The 17,935-nt window shown below is 33.4% G+C and overlaps 1 protein-coding gene across 1 annotated transcript; it reads left to right on the plus strand.

The window, feature by feature from the left end:
• Positions 1 to 6,834: 6,834 nt before the first annotated feature.
• Positions 6,835 to 7,773, plus strand: LOC109674559 (olfactory receptor 2J3-like). Its single transcript, XM_020151495.2, has one exon. It carries the CDS (start codon positions 6,835 to 6,837, stop codon positions 7,771 to 7,773), a length of 939 nt encoding a protein of 312 aa, XP_020007084.2.
• Positions 7,774 to 17,935: the final 10,162 nt, after the last annotated feature.

Below are 17,935 nucleotides of genomic sequence, written 5' to 3' on the forward strand. Positions count from 1 at the left end.
ATGGGCAAATTATATGGCAGTTTATCTACAAAAATCTACCTAAATGTTCCTCCTCAAAACTGACATTCGTGGTAATCACTCAGTGACCTCGTTGCAGTGTGAGCTTTGATTTTGTGGGTCTGGGATGCCTTAGCATTCTGTCCATGCCTCTCCACCCCGTAGCAGCTGTCAGTGCTGCTGCTCCATGTAGCATGTCTTATGAAGACAAACCTTATGTTTAATGATGAAATAGAATGGAAAATCAAATATGCCTGTCTTCACTATGTTTATTCACTATATAAAAAGTTTTTTACTACTTCAATTAGTAAATAAAGGAATAAAATGTATAAAGACTGAAAAGAAATAACACTTTTTAATTATTCATGGACAGTGCATGTTCTGCTATTAATAAAACGCCAAAGCGTTATCAAATACATTTTTTAGAATTAATTAGATTTTTGGGATGATTGCTAGATGTAAAAATTATAGCACAAAAAAACCATGTGTGTTTCTCTGTGGCACCAGCAATAATCTAGAAATTTTTATTAAAGATATTACCAGTTGTATTAACAGTACTAAAGCTATCAGAAATTGTGTACTCCCTTAGGAAGAGCTACAATACTTTATAAAAAGGACTTGATATCATATTTAGTGGATGAAGGCAGGATATTCTTAAACATAATGATTCTCTTCCTATTTTTATACTCTGGAAATGACAGGGTAAGAAAATCCTAGGCAAAAGAAATAACCAGCGCAAAACCCCCTACATTTCTGAAGAATGACAAAGTGGCCAGTTAGAAGTGATAGGAGCATTCCATGGATTATGAATTATCCATTGCATTTACCAACATGAAGGTCATTAGTGAACTTAATAGTAGTGTGGAAGTAGATAACGGATATAAATTCTTAATGGTATTGGGATCAAGAACAATGGGAAAGAAATTATAGAGAACCCTTTCTAATAATTTTGCCTTAAAAAGAAATTAAATGGAATGGTAGCTGGCAAAGAGAGTGAGGCCTGGAAAAAAGTTTTTAACTCATAAAAGTATATCTTTTATGAGGATGGGACCTTTAACTATTCAACTAATACAGACAAATTATTCTGGATTTCTATTCTTGATGGTGTATTCCTTATAACTATTTCTAATAGAAAATATGTTTTAGTCAGCCTCAAAAAATAAAAAATACCTAGCTGTACACTTAACCAAAGAGAGAAAGGAAAACTATGAAACTTTGAAGAAAGAGATTGAGGACATGAGAAGATGAAAAGACCTTCCATGTTCATGGATTGGCAGAATTAACATGAAAAATGGCAATATCACTGAAAACAATCTACAGATTCAACTCGATGTCCATCAAAATCCCAATGTATTCTTTGCAGATAGAAAAATCAGTCCTAAAATTCACATGGAAGCATACAAGACACCGAATAGCAAAAGTAATTCTGAATAAAACAAGCAATTCTGGAGGTATCAGAATGTCAGACTTCAAATTATACTAAAAGCCATAGTAACAAAAACTAGCTTAAAACCAGATAAAAGGCCAAAGGAACAGAATAGAAGGCTGCGAAATAAAACCACGCAGTTACAGCCATTTGATTTTTGACACATGAGCCAAGAACAGACACTGGAGAAAAGATAACCTCTTTAACAAATGGTGTTGGGAAAGCTGCATAAAATCATCTCCAAGTGGATCAAAGATCTTAATATAAAACAAGAAACTTTGGAATTACAAGAGGAAAAAATAGGGAAAACTATGAAAGATGCATGCATAGGTAATTATTTTCTGAATAGACTCCAAATGCCCAGGAAATAAGAGTAAGAAATGGCACAGCATCAAATTACAAAGTTTCTGTACTTCAAAACATACAATTACCATAATCAATACAGAACCGACAGAATGGGAGAAACGCTTTACCAACTTTTTCAATGGATAAAGGATTAAACTCCAGAATATAGAAAGAGCTCAAAGAACTAAAGAGCAAAAGAACAAATAATCCAATTCATAAATGGGCAAACGAATTTAACAGAGATTTCTCAGAAGAAGAAATACAAACGCCTAATAAATAAATGAAGAAATGTTCCACATCCTTAGTGATAAAAGAAATGCAAATCAAAACTATACTTAAATTCTATCACACCCCGGTCAGAACAGCAATCATCAAAAAAACAAGTAACAAATGCTGGCAAGGATGTGGGGGGAAAAGGAACCTTCATACACTATTGGTGGGAATGTAAACCACTATGGAAATCACTAAGGAGATTCCTCAATAAACTAAAAACAGACATACCTTATAACTCTGCCATACCACTCTTGGGCATATATACTAAGAATTATAAATCAATACACAAGAGAGATACCTACATTACCATATTTATTGTAGTTCTGTTCACAAAGCAAAACTGTAGAATCTACTGAGGTACCCACAACCAGTGAATGGATAAAGAATATATGATATGATATGATTGATATGATATATAAAATAAATAAATTATATAGCATATGGTATATAATATTATATAGTATGATTAGGTGGTAAATAATAAATAGATAATAGATGATAAATACAGCTATGAAATATTACTCAGAGATTAAGTAAAAAGAAATTATGTCATTTACAAGAAAGTGAATGGAAATAGATCATCAGTTTCATTTTTAGCAAAATAAGCCAACTTCAAAAAGAAAAATATCATCTGATTTCACTCATTTGTGGAAATTAGGCTTAAAATGATGATTATGATGAAGATGTCATTGATGGTGATGAGGATGACAATGGTTATGGTGGTGGTGGTGCTGGTAGGGCGTTAATTATCTCTCTTGGGAAGATAAGAGTGGGGGAGGGAAAAGCATACAGAGGATCAAAATACAATGTATAAATATGAGGATAGCAAATCCACCAAGTGCTGTTTGAAAAAGGAGTGAGGAGGCAAGAGAGGAATGGGAATATAATGGAGAGGTGAACTTTTTCAAGGTACGCTGTATGCAGATCTGGAATTATCACAATGAAAACCCCTATTACCCCTATTATGTGTGGTAATTCAAAAATAAAACAAAATTCTAAAATATCCCTACCTCACTAAATAAGCTTCTAAAAAAAGGAAAAACATAGTTAGCTCATTCCTACCAAAATGGTCACTCTGTAGAAGAGCCATGACCAGAAAAGAAGTTAGGCTTCAGTATGACAGTCAAGTAAGATACTGAGGTGGTTGCACAATTTTTTTTTAAACCACGAGTACAAAATGTTATTAATTACAGATCCTACAGAGAAAAGGGTGATGTGCCCTGAAGAGCCAATGGGAAGGGAAAGAGCCCTTCAGGACAAGTGTGCTGAACCAGTGATTGGGGGGAAAGAAAGAGATAAAGAAATAAACCTGCAGACACACATATAAACAGAGAAAGAGGGAAGCACACCTGAGGAACAAAGCCTTTATTGGGCTCCAGGGCATTAACCAACTAGATTTTTTTCAGGACATTCAAATTAGATTGAGAGCAATCAGACATAAGTTCTAGGAAGTCATGCTGTGACTGAGAGGTGCTCACTGGAACATATCTGTGCAGTCCATGCTGATGTAAGGGTCAAAGGGACAAGTCAAGTAGCCTGCATCTAGTTGTCCCATGGGGAAGTGCTCCCCAAGAGGCAGCTGTATAAGGCAGACATCTGGATCGACTATCCTGAAGAGCTGGAAGAGAACTAGAAACTATCAAGGGGACTAAGCCCTGCTTCTAATATGAGAAAGTACAACTTATATTGAAAATAATGCTAACACAATACAAAATATAAGAATTCACTTCAGATATCTGCACTCCCATGTTCATTGTGGCATTGTTCACAGAAGCCTCCATGTAGAAGGAGCCAGTATCCATCAACCAATGGATGGATAAAGAAAATGTAGGACACATACATACAGAATACTATCCAGTCTTAAAGAAGAAAGGAAATTCTGTCATTGGCGATGGCATGGATAAACCTGGAGGACATTATTCTAAGTGAAATGAGCCAGGCACTAAAAGACAGATTCTGCAGGCCATCTGTCATATGTGGAATATTAAAAAGTCAAACTCAGTAGTTGAGAGTACAATGGTGGTTACCAGACCTCAGGTTATGGGAAAAGGTGAAATGTTTGTCAAATGTTACAAAGTTAAGTTAGACAGGAGGAATAAGTTCAAGAGGTCTAATGCACTGAATAGCGACTACAGCTAATGATAGTAACATTTAATTTGAAATACTAATGAGAGTTTTAAACTTCTTGCCATAAAAAATGTTATGTGAGTTGATGAATGTATTAATTTGTATGACTTACTTATTCAATACAATATGCATGTATGAAAACATCACTTTGGCACATCATAAATATATAAATACTATTTGTCAATTAAAATAAAATATAAAAGGTTTGATATTTGAATTATTTTCAAGCTTTGTAGGAATAAACATGGAATAAAATTTAAAAGATAATCAAGAATGCACTAATTATATAGGCCACCTCTCAAAGAATATCTTTTTAATAAGGAACATACATGCAGTCTAGACTTAGGTACACTAGATTTTCTGTTTCATAACCCCCAAACATCCCCTCCTTCTAACAGGTTGTCTTATAAATTTGAGCTTTGTCTTATGGGGAACTTGGTGTGGAGGGCAGAGCAGTGGATCAGATAATTTGGTTTAACTCATTCCCTTCATTGTTAATGTAACTCACAGCATATTTTTCCATGCTGACTGGTGATAAATTCACTATAATATCGGTAGGAGGTCATGTCATACTGAAGACTTTCAGTGAAGAGTTTTATTCTGTGAACATCAAACCATTCTTCTAGGACAGCTCCTTGAAGGACATTAATTGCAACTTTGGGACTTATCCTCCCAAAGGTCCCAGTCAAAGAAAGAAAGGCCCATTATTCTGTGTTTCCATAAAGGTCCCACTTGCTCTGGGATAAGGGATCCATCCCCTGATGCCCTGAATACCCTAAAGTGTTCCACATTCTGCTGATAGCAAAGGTATTAGGGACAAACTCGGGCTCCCTTGTCTGTGGCAATGATGAGCACAGTTATATTCATACTCTTCTCTTCATAGTTTTGTTTATTACATCAACAAAATGGCATAAGAAAGTAATGAGGTTGATGTTTCCATGTAGCATTACAAGCAGCAAGTCTATACACCAGTTTACACATGCTGAGGACATCAAGGAAAGACCAACAGAGAATGTGGACAAACTTGGATGGTCAGTACCAAGAAAAGTTGATGGAACATTGCTTAAGAATCAGGCAATTGGCACCTATATTTCAAACTTAGTTTCTAAAAGAATATATTTAAAAATGTTCTCACTATTAAAAAGTATATAAGATAATGGACATGTTAATTACTTTGATATGATCATTTCACTGTGTGTATATATATATATATAATACATGTATGTATATATAGATATTTCCCTGTTTCTCATAAATATATATAAGTAATTAAAATTAAAATAAAAACAAAGGAAGTAGGGGTGAAAATGACAAGAATTAGAAAAATGTCTGTGGTGATGGGACCTACAAGGGAATGCTAAACCATTCATTTTCCCTGTAGTGTTTGATAAAAAAAAAAAAGAGAGAGAAGATATCTTATTACATAACTCATAAAAGCTACATTCAATAGAGTCTTCACTTCCCTCTTCCACAAGGGAGAAAAGCCATGCTCTGAACTTTTCTGTATTTGAAAGTCATCTATTTTTTTTTGCCACATTCATTTTCATTCCCTTTTTTAATCTCTAGGAGAATGCTAGAAAGCGAATCATATAACAAGTGAAAAAACATCACATCTGCCACTTTTACAAATTAATTTAATAAGGAATTCAGGTAGCTCCACGGGGAAGAAAAATATGCTCCAGCAGAGAAAGCATACACAAAATTTGAATTCAGTATCTTGTTCTCAGCCTCTTATATCTTAGAAACCCCTTACATGTTCTTTAAGAGTCAAAAGTATATTTGTGAATAAAAATTTCCTTATAAGACTAAAGATTGGTCTGTTTCTTATTCTATCAGAGTTTGAGAAGAATTCTCTGTGGCAGGAGGAAAGACAAATGGGCATGGAAAGTCTATGTAGGAATATTTGAATGCTGGAGGTCACAATGTCAAATCAAGAAAGCTAATGAGAAAGTGTTCATCTTTCTGATAAAAATTGATAATGCACAAAAGAAAATAAACAACTAAAAATCATTTGAATTTATGTTTTACAAAAGAATAACTACAAGGTGAATTTGTCATGACTATGTACAATGTTTACATATATTTAATTACATTAATACTAGCTAATATCTACTTAGAAACTCCACTATAGATCACAGAAAACCTGAAACTTATGAATTATAAATTCTGGCTTAGAATTCAAATAATATCTTAGTTATTATTTAACATAAAGTTTGAAAGACTCTATTTCAAAAGTAAGCTGACTGTGGCACAGCATGCCTGTTGTCCCAACCTCTTGAGAGGCAGTGGTAGGGGAATCATGGTTGCTGGTCAGCCTAGACAAAGGTAGCATAAGACCTTATCAGAAAACAAACTAAAAGCAAAAGGACTGAGGTGTAACTCAAAAGAAGAGCAACTTCAGAGCCAGCATAAGGCTCTAAATTCAATCCCAAGTACTAAAAAACAAACAACTCAGTCACTTGAGAAGTAATTTATTGAATCTACAAGAGGACAAATAACTGAATGAAATATGAAAAGCAAATGAGAATAATTCTACTGCCATGTGACACAAAGAACTACCTATCAAAGTGGCATATGTTTTTCTCTAATTTATTTGAAAACGTTTGACAATTTTGGAGTGCTTTTGAAGTTTATGTGATTTTTTCTTCATATATAGGAAAAAATGAATGATGATGGGAAAAAATGTAAGTTCTGAAGGCTACTTTATTTTATTGGGATTTTCTTATTGGCCACATCTGGAAGTAGTTCTCTTCATGATTATCTTGATATTCTATTTGATGACACTTTCAGGGAATCTATTCATCATCATCCTGTCATACCTGGACTCCCACCTCCACACTCCCATGTACTTCTTCCTTTCAAACCTCTCTCTTCTGGATCTCTGCTACACCACCAGCTCTATTCCCCAGTTGCTGGTCAACCTCAGGGGCCCAGACAAGACCATTTCTTATGCTGGCTGCATGATTCAACTCTACTTTGTCCTTGCACTGGGGTCCACAGAGTGTGTCTTACTGGTGGTGATGTCCTATGACCGCTATGCTGCTGTGTGCAGACCTTTACATTATGCTGTTCTCATGCACCCTCGTTTCTGCAAATTGTTAGCTTTTGTCTCTTGGGTAAGTGGCTTTATTGCATCAGCACTTCATTCCTCCTTTACCCTCTTGATACCTCTGTGTGGACACAATCAAGTGAATCACTTCTTCTGTGAAGTGCCAGCATTGTTACGATTGTCCTGTGTTGATATCCATGCTAATGAGTTAACCCTCATGGTCATGAGCTCCATTTTTGTTGTCATACCACTTATTCTCATTCTGAGCTCTTATGGTGCCATTGCTCAGGCTGTACTGAAGATGCAATCAATCAGTGGACTTCAGAAAGTCTTTAAGACATGTGGAGCCCACCTTATGGTGGTTTGCCTCTTTTTCATTCCAGTAATGTGCATATACCTCCAACCTCCAACAGAAAATTCTCAAGACCAAAACAAGTTCATTGTCCTGTTTTATACTGTTGTCACACCTAGTCTCAACCCGCTAATCTACACCCTCAGAAACAAAGATATAAGAAGGGCAATGAGGAGACTAATTGGGTGGAAGAGAAAGATGTGACATGTTCTGCAATTTTTGTTCATAGAGTTTGCTCCAAATTGTAGGATGATTTCTCTGTCAACTTGAGATTTAGTTTTGGTCAACAGATCACCAAACATAAATACTTAAGCCCTACATCTTTTGTTTCTTTTATTAGTTAACTTTGAAATATTATTCAGAGATAGACTTCTTGATTAATACCATATTAGTCATTAAAATTTTCATATTTCAACTCATTTTAATGGGATGTCAACATACATAACTATCTTTGTATGTGTTTAAATCATTAGGAAAAGATTAATAGAAAAGTATTTGAAAGTATTACAAAACTATTTAAATCTTTCTAAAATAAATTCATATGCTAAATTTGGGTTTAGCATATATAGAAGAAAGGGACATATTGGAAAGACTTAAAGAGTCTTTCCTGTTCATCGAACAGACCATAAAAATGACACATTTTCTTATCCATTCTTGGATGTTTTCTTATCTTGGATATTCTGAATAATTCTGCAATGAATGTGGGGCTACAAATGTCTCTTCCAGGTACTGTTTTCATTATTTCCTTCTTTTTTTCATTATTTCCTTCTTTTGTTTCTTTTTTTGTGTTCTGTTTCAGCTCTGGGCCTCCTCATTAGTTGGCTGGCAATAATGGCTTTTACTTTTGCAAAAACCTGGTGCTGTAACATAAGCTTCTCTTCATGTGAGGGCAGCAAGCCCTTGCTCAGTAAGCAATAACAAAAAGACTCTTTTATCCATTCAGTCAACCTGCACCTTTGTCAATAATAACTGACTGTGTACATATGCAACTGCCTTGTAGACTTACTGTGTTCTATTGATCTATTTGTCAATTTTTACCTCAATTCCATTCTGTCTTGATTTTTGAAGCTTTATAGTAAGTGCTGAAAACATATAACAAAAATCCCCCTATCCATGTCCTTGGATTTTTTAAAATTTAGAATGATATTGTAGTCTAGGATGATTTTTATTTCCACCCTTATTTCCTCAATGATTCATTCAAAAGTATACTGCTCTATCTCCATGTGTTTGAATGTTTTGTATAGTTTCTTTTGCTGTTAATTTCTAGTTTTATTCTATTATGGTCTGAAAAAATATAGGAAATTATTTTCATTTTCTTGTATCTATTTGGACTTGTTTGTGTGCTGAAATAAAAACTTATTTGGGAGAAAGTTCTGTGGGATGCTGAGAGAAATGTACATTTTGAGGCTTTTGGGTAGAATATTTCATAGATTTCTACTAAGGCTATTTCATCTATGGAGTTATTTAATTCTAAAGTTTGTTTACTTTTGGAATAGATGACTTATGTCTTGGTGACAGTGAGTACTGAAGTCAACCACTAATATTGTGTTGGAATTTATCTGTGCTTTCTTTTCAGTATTTGTGTATTTGTTTTCATGAAACTGGGTGTGCCAATATTTTGTACATATATGTTTTCAATTGTTATATCCTTTAGATGAATTTTCCCTTATCACTATGAAAGGACCTTCTTTGTCTCTTCTCACTAATTTTGGTTTAAAGTTTGATTTGCCAGATATGAGTACAACTACTACTGCTTGTGTTTAGGCGCTATTTGTTTTGAATATGTTTTTCCATCCTTTCACTTTAAGTCTGTGCTGTTCTTTTCCAGTTACATTGTTTTTACTGTAGGCAAGAAGTAGTCAGGTCTTATTCACAGTCTGTATCTTTTGATTTCAGAGTTACTATTGAAAAGCATGTGGAAATTCCCGCTAGTTTATTGTTTTGTAATGTTTAGTCTTTCCTTATCCTCACTTGTTTATCTATTCATCTAATGAGATTTATTCATTCCCATAAGATTATGGTTGCATGTTCTACTCTTCTGTGTGGAAGATTGCTTTGAATAACTTGCAGTGTTAGCTTAGTAGTCATTGATAGGTCATACATTAGTTCTATATTTAAATTTTTGACACTTCTATATGTTTCCAAATATTTTTAGTTTATATTTTAATATCTTTATATTTTATATTTTCCAAATATGTTTCCAAATATTTTATATTTATATTTTAATATCTTTATATTTACTACAGTAGTGGTGATTAGTACTATTTATGAAAATAGCTGGGAGACATTATCAAGAAATGCAGGAGAGGTAGAGCTTTTACTTCCCTCTACTTGTTGAGGTAAAACTACATAGATAGTAGGAATTACTTCTAGGTTATGATTTATAAACTTCCCAATAATATTAACTCATAAACTAGGAACAATGAAATTAAGTAATATTATTAGTGTATAATATTTGAACTGCATGTGAGTAGGCTCTGGAAACAACTTGATTCATCCAATGGATGTCTTCATGTATCACCTGAATTAACTATTAATGAAAATCCTTGATAATGTTAGTTACTTTGTTTCTTGTTTCGTTTCGGGTTTTTTTGTGTGTGTAACTGGGGATGGAATATGGGGTCTCATGCTTATGCACTGCACCACTTGAGCCCTACTCTCACTTTTTTTTTTTTACTTTGGTAATTTTCAAATAAGGCCTTGTGTTTTTTCCTGGGGCCAGTCTCATCTTGTGAAACTCCTACTTCTACTATCCACATAGTTCAGATTACAGGCACGCACTACCACACCTGTATTGAGCATGTCTGATTCTTTTCCAATTCTCATTCTTTTATCTATTCTCCTAATGAAATTTCTGTTTCCTGATATCTCATGATTATGACTGTTTCTTTCTCATCTGTGTATAGGATTCCTAGTATCTTCTACAATGCTGGCTTAGTGCTTACATATTGTATTAGTTTGTATTTGTGTTAGGTCTTCATTTCTCCTTTGATTTTTTTTTAGGTTTAAAATATTGATTTTTTTTTAATATTTATCATTTGAGTCAAAATAAATACTTAAGGGCTGCAGAAGGCCTGGGTGAAACCAGTAGGCAACCACCATTCTAAACAACAACAGCAAAAAATATTTCATAGTTATTCTTGGCACTGGACATTAAGCAAATAAAATTTTCACCACCACCTGCATCACCTATATTCTATTTTATTATTTATTATTATTATTATTATTGTGCTGGATGAGGGGGCATTGTAACATTTACAAAGGTTCTTACAATGTATCAAATATGCAATACTTGAATTCACTCCCTCTACTGCTCTCTTTTAGAAATTTAGTCTCGAGACTTGAAATATATCATTGTATGCTTTCCTGCCATCTTGTGTTTCTGCTGAGAGATCTGATGTAATTCTTATCAATTTACCACTGTAAATAACTTGGTGCTTCTCTCTTGTGGCTTTCAGTATTCCAACTTTATTCAGTACTCTTGGCATTTTAACTAATATGTGATGTGAAGTGGTTCTACTTGAGATTCTAAATACCTCTTATACTTGTATGTCTATGTCATTATTCAGAATTCAGAAATTTTCTGTTATAATTTCATTGAATAGGTTTTCAGTGTCTTTAGTTTGTACCTCAGTTCCTTCTTCTACCCCAGGGATTCTTAAGGTTGGTCTTTTGATCATATCCAAAATATTTTGAAGGTTGTGATCATGACTGTCCATGTTTATTGCTATCTAAGTTGGCATAACTCCTGAACTTTGTCTTTAATCCCTGAAATTCTTTCTTCTGCTTGATCTGGTTTACTGGTTATTTCATAGAGGTTCTTATTTGATTTATTAAGCTTTTAATTTCCAAGGTTTCCATTTTTTTTCAGAATCTCTGCTGAATTTTTCATCAAAGTTTTGAATTGACCTCTTTACTTCATTCATCTGTTTATTTGAATCCTCTCTGAAGTCATTAGTCATTTATTAAGCTGGAAATCTTTATTTGGGGTTTCAATTATTTTGACATCTTTTTATTTGTTTATTGAGAGTTTATGAACTTTTGTAGGAGTCATGTTACTTTGATTTTTTATATTTCTTGTGTTCTACATTGCATTTTGCTTATTTGTTGTGATGGATTCACTTTTGGTTTTATGTGAGGAACTTCTTAGTGTGAATCCTTCCCTTGGGGTCTCAATTTCCACTACTGCTCAGAAGATATAAAGCAGACAGCAGCAATAAAAAGAACAATTCAAAAAAATAAAATATTTAAATGTAGTAAAGAAGAATTGGAATCATTGACTCCACCTCCAATAAAGATTAAAAAGTTGGGAGTTAAGATACACAGAGGAGAATCTAGTAACTAAAAATTATTAAAGGTTAATGTACTAATAAGTAAGTAAGAAAAACAAGTGATTGAAAAAGGAAAAAAGAAAAAAGCAATAAGATAGGAAAGAAGAAAATTACATCTCATGAAGGCCTAAAAAATAATAGTGAGTGAACACAATGAAAAAAAATACATAACAAGATAAAACAATCAAAAAAGAAAAGAAAAAATAACAGAAATAAAAAATGTTAGGCAATATTCCCTCCTGCAGATGTGGAGTATGAAGATACCTTTCTTCTTCCCCCATAATACACTTTTGCAGTTTACCTGATATAGGAATCAGGGGAAAATTTAGTCATTTTCTCTCTGGAATCCAAAGCTGAGACCATCCCACCTTTCCTGCCATAGTACTTGCTACTAAGACTTGTACTGGACTAAATTCCTACAAGTGTTTTTGTATCCAGACCTAGCAATGTGAGAAGTGTAGGAGTCACTCTCAAGCAGTTTCCATAAAGTGAGTATGGGGACTGCCCAGTTGGATAACCCTTCGTACCAGAGATTGTTCTCCAATGCCTGTTTATGTGAGCAATGCCTCAGCTGGATGTATTTCCATGAAGTGTCTCTGGAGCTCTGAGAGTGCAGAAAGTCATCAGGCCAAAGAAATTTATGCCATTAAGGTGAGGCATAGGGAATTGAGTGGTCCTGAATTCCCTGGCCATCTGGGTCTCCATCCTAGTAATCCCTGTCTTCACACAGACCTGGTCTCCCTCTTCTTCCCAGAGGTTCCTGAGCAAAATCACCCTTGGATTATGCTGAAGAGTAGCCTACTCATCCCCCCAGGTAGACCTGTGTCTAAAAGTATGAGTCTAAGTGACAACCAGCTTCCTGGGCCCACACTGATTCTCATGCTGACCACACACTCAGCCAGTGGAGATGGGGATATTCCATTTTACAGCACCAGTGAATAAGTTAAGAAGCGTAGCAGGACCCATCAACGTTTGCTTGCTGTGTAGATTACAGATTTCTCTTAAACTATATTTTCAGGGTGTAAGATATTGCACCTGTAAATTTCACTGTCTTTCCTTTTCTTTTTTGCTTACAGCCCAGTAGGTTTGCTTACCCTTCCCTGTCATTTTACCTAGGGCCCAAAGTTAGTGTCCATTATTTCTTTTACAAATATAAAGTTCAATTATTTCTTTTGCAAATATAAAGTTTAATTATTTGTAGATTTTACTTCTCCTATTACTATTGCCATCACATGCCTTCCACACCACCCACTTCTCACTATATCCACCCACTTGATCTTTTCTTTCAGATTCAAAGAGACAAAGGAAAAAGCTGGTTGTCTAGAATCTGCCATCTTCCCTTTTCCAGGAAGTAATTTTAAAAATTCAAGCAGAGATGTGGATATAGATCAGTGGGAGAGTGCTTAGCTGGCCTGCCTTAGCCCTGGATATGATCCCCAGTTCTGGGAAAAGAAAAAAAAGAAGCTAAAAAACACATGAAGCAAAATTAAAAATACTATTGAAGACAGTAATAAAGGATAAATCAAACACAAAAAAGAATTCATGAGTTTGAAGACAAGCTATTTCAAGGTGTGCCATCAAAGTTAAAATGCAAAAAATAAATAGAAATGAAAAAAACCTACAGAAAGTTTGGTATAACTAAGAAAATGCAAATATTTGGGTTGCTGGGAATCAAAAGAGATGATTGAGAATGATAAAGGGGTATAAAGCTTCTTTAAGATATTATAGCAGAGCACTTCCAAATCCTGAGCACACATATAGTAAGGTAAAGGAAGTAAAAGGTCACCAGTCAAATTTAACACAACAAAGATACCCAATAAATACTTTAATCAAGCTCTCAAAAGTGAAAAATGAAGAAAATGTTCTCAAGGCTGCAAGAGAAAAGAAACAAATAATAGAAGATTATTTCAGAGTTAGAAGCAGAAATCTTACAGTCTAAAATAGAGTAGCAAGAGATGTATTTTTACAGTCTGGAACAGAAAAAAAAACCTGTCAACCAAGAGTAATTGTACCCAGCAAATTCATCTTTTATAAATGAAGGAGAGATGAAAACACTTTAGTCAAACCAAAGCTGAGAAATTATAGCTCTAGCAAGCTTAGCTCAATGAATATGCTAGCAGGAGTTCTTCACATTAAAAAAAAAGACAATAATAAGTTAAAAAAGCAAAAGGCACAAAATACACTTATAACTATACAAATTCAGACTTCTCTAATATTGTGAACATGGTGCATAAATCATTTATATTTTTGGTATGAAAAATAAAATTAAAACAATTCAAAATAATAAACACATTAATATGCTGAGATAGGCAATATAGAAAGATGTAAATTGGGCACCAAAATTTCAGATTCTAAAGAGGAGAACTGGAGTGCAAGTGTGAACATTTTTAATTAAATTTAATATTTTTTCTGCATCTTCTCTTAACTTACTAATATGTTAAATGGCTAACCTGTCAATAGCTTGATATAATCAAAAGATGTTTCTGTGAGCCTTATAATAATAGCAATAAAGAACCTACAAAGGACAAACCAAAAATTAACAAGTAAGTATTTAAAACATGCTACTATAATGTCATTAACCACAATGGAGGACTATAAAAGAATGAGAAAGAAATGATAATAAAATTAGAAAAGAAACACAACATCATTGAAGATCTTATCTACTAATAATTATCTTAAATACAAATAAATTATATCATCCAGTTGAAAGACATAAAGTGATAGAATGGATAAGAAAGAAAGATATGTTGGACAAGAAATTCAGTTCACTTCTAATTATGTGTGTAGACTGATAGTGAAGTAATGAGGTAAATGAGAGCAGGAGTAGCCATAGATATATCAGACAAAATGGATTTTAAATCACAAGCACTAAAAAAGAGAAAAGAAAAAGAAGACTATTTTATATTAATAATGAAGCAGTCAATTCAACAAGGAAAATAAAAATTCTAAATACATATGTAGTCAATATCAGAATGCAGAAATGCTAGTAAGTCTAAAGGGAGAAATGGACTCTTATACAATAAAGGGAGACAGTAACACTCTACTTTCAGCAGTGGACAGATCAACAGCAACAACAACAAAATAGCAGAGCTAAAAGACAACTTAGGTCAAAGGAACATTAACAGACACCTATGCAACATTCCATCCAACAGCTACAGAATTCACACTCGTGTGAATACCACATTAAACACTCGTCAAGACATATCATGCAGTAGACCACAAAACAAATCTTAATATATTTTAAAAGCTTGAGATAACATCCAATATATTTTCTTGCACAATAGAATGAAACTGGAGATCAATACAGTAGATATGTGGAAACTGTACATGTACATTAAAATTCCCACTCAAGGCAGATAGTGCTTGCCTCATAAACATGAAGCCCTGAGTTCAAACAACAGTACCATGACAACCTAGGTATAGAAGAAAGGTTCTCAACATAGTGGCCATAAATAAGTAAGCGAACGGCTTACGTTATGCTGAATGGAGTAAAGCTGCAAGCTTTCTCACTAAGATCTGAACAAAATAAGGATGCCCACTTTCACTTTTTTTATTCATAATAAAATACTGGCTACCCACCCTAAAATACAGCAAGAGGGAAAGGGGGAAATAAATAAAGGGCATCCAAATTAGAAAATAGAAAGTCAAATTTTCACTGTTTTCAGATGACATGATTCTTATGTATTGAAAACCCAAAAGACTTCACAAAGTATTAGAACTAATTAAGAAATTTGGCAAAAATTTCAGGGTACAAAATAAATATATAAAAATAAGCAGTATTGCTACCTGTTAATCATAAATTATATGAAATAGATATCAAGAAAGAAATCCCATTTACAAACTGAACAAAAATGTTGGAACAAATATATTCAAAGATATGAAAAATACCTAAAATAAAAACATAGAAACTAATAAAAGAAACATTTCCATCTGTCCCTACTGCTAATGAATTTGTTTTTGCTTTTCAAAATAATATGTTAGGATAATATATGTAATTTCAAAAATCTTAATGCTACCTACATATGTAACTATTATTATGTGGTGTTAGTGGAGGGAGAGAGAAGCAGAGACAGACAGCATGTCAGTTCAAATTTTTTATGAAAACAAATACTGGGACATTTTTATTTTAAACATGAATCGAATTCTTGTCAATAGAAATATAATATTTATTTTCTTTTTTATACTCATTTTTGTGCCTTTCATTGCTAAGACAAGGAAAAATTAAATCTGTGTGGGTTATTATAAGAATTAATAAAGTTGGATATTCTAAAAAACTTTCATATAAATCCCCCATAATCATTTAGTCAAACTATCTGGGCCCCGATTATATGTCACTTACCTATTATTTGTTTATTTACTCATTTTAATGTTATACCATTTGAAATTAGTGTCCACAGTGTTAGGAAATTGAATGAGCTTGTTTTAGGATACATTTAACAACAGAAAATGTCTTTTTCCAACTTCAGTTCAGGGGTAGCTAATTATATGCAAGAAGCATATCCATAGAGGACTCTATCCAAAGGAATGTTCTCTGCTAACACACCTGGGAGAAGGGTAAATAAATGGCCTCTATAGTAACAAATGCCCAAGAGGTCTCAAAAAAAGCCTACAAATACTACACCCACAAAGCATGCTTTATACTTTTCTACTATTGCCTCCCTTTGTCCTTTGGTACATGTATCAGATGAAAAGATAAGATTTTTGAATCGGATGCTTAAATGTATCTCTTGGCAGCAGTTTCTCTGTCCTCTGAAAGTTTGAAAATAAAATATATCTCATCACAATTTCTTTTTTGTGAGGAATATTTATCAAATAAGGTATGTAAGAAGACACTGGTTTTTTTAAATTTTATTTTATAAGTGTAAATTAATTGAACAATATAGTTTCATGGTGATATTTACAACAGGCATGTAATGTACTTTGATGAAATTCATCCCATCTATGTTACCCTGTCTTAATCCCTTCCTTCCTCCTCTCTCCTTTTTAACAGTTATTGGTGAACTTCACTATGGCATTTTCCCACATATATAAAATATATTTTTATAATATTCACCACTTGTCATCCTCAGAGAGTATTTCATTTCAGGGAATTTTTTCTAAATTTAGAATACCAAGTTCAGTGCCCCTAGGAAGAAGGAGAATTGTCTGAAATTAATTCCTCTCTGTCTTTCACTTACATGTTAAAGCACTTAATTTCTTAATTTCAACAGAGTATTTCAGATAAATATTAAATACTTGAATGAAATAATGAAGCTTTCATTTAATCATGTGACTGTATCACAGAATCAGTTTTGGAAGTATGGTCAAAATTTCATGGATTGACTTCTCCATATGTTTTGCAGAGGTTTATTGTTTCAGATTAAAAAATTTGAATTCTTCTTGTGATCTTTTACTCTTTGTGAAGCTAAAAGATGCTACAAACATAAATTAAATACATTGGTGAAAATAAAGTAAACTAAGACAAACTAGACTGAGCATGTGAGGGGAGATTCAAAGATGTCGTCAGGAATATGTTCTGGCAATTTATTTCTCTGACTTTAAACATTTATGCATAAGTACATTACTAAAGAGAAATAGGAGGAAAATCACTGGAAGTGGGAAACACAAAAGTGATGGAATCCAAGACCCAAAAGTATGATAGATGAGCATGACATGGAAAAGATGAGAGATCTGAGAGTATAAAGATTGTGTTTAAACATGCTTCAGAATAAATCACAGTGGTAGGCATGCCTGTTGGGGTGTCTGTAGGGAAACATGAAGAAAACTAAGGATAATCACCACTCACAGATAAAACTACACTTAATAAAATTAAAAAACTGAGCAAAGTCCTAAATAATACAAAATAAATACAAATGGTGAAACAGTACTGGAGAGATAATGTCATACATTGCATTAGATTAAATACATTATGGAATGATTCAAAAGAATTAAATTCAAAATTACTCTTTAAAAACTCTAAGAATGACTCACAGTAGAAAAGAAAAAATGTGTATAGCAATGCTAAAAGAATAAGCAATATTCATCAATTATTTAAA

Source organism: Castor canadensis, chromosome 8 (assembly GCF_047511655.1).
Source record: "Castor canadensis chromosome 8, mCasCan1.hap1v2, whole genome shotgun sequence".
In the NCBI taxonomy this organism is placed as follows: Eukaryota; Metazoa; Chordata; class Mammalia; order Rodentia; family Castoridae; genus Castor; species Castor canadensis.

Excerpts from the sequence above, each read along its gene's own strand:
- LOC109674559 (XM_020151495.2), top strand. The coding sequence starts at position 6,835 with ATGATGATGGGAAAAAATGTAAGTTCTGAAGGCTACTTTATTTTATTG.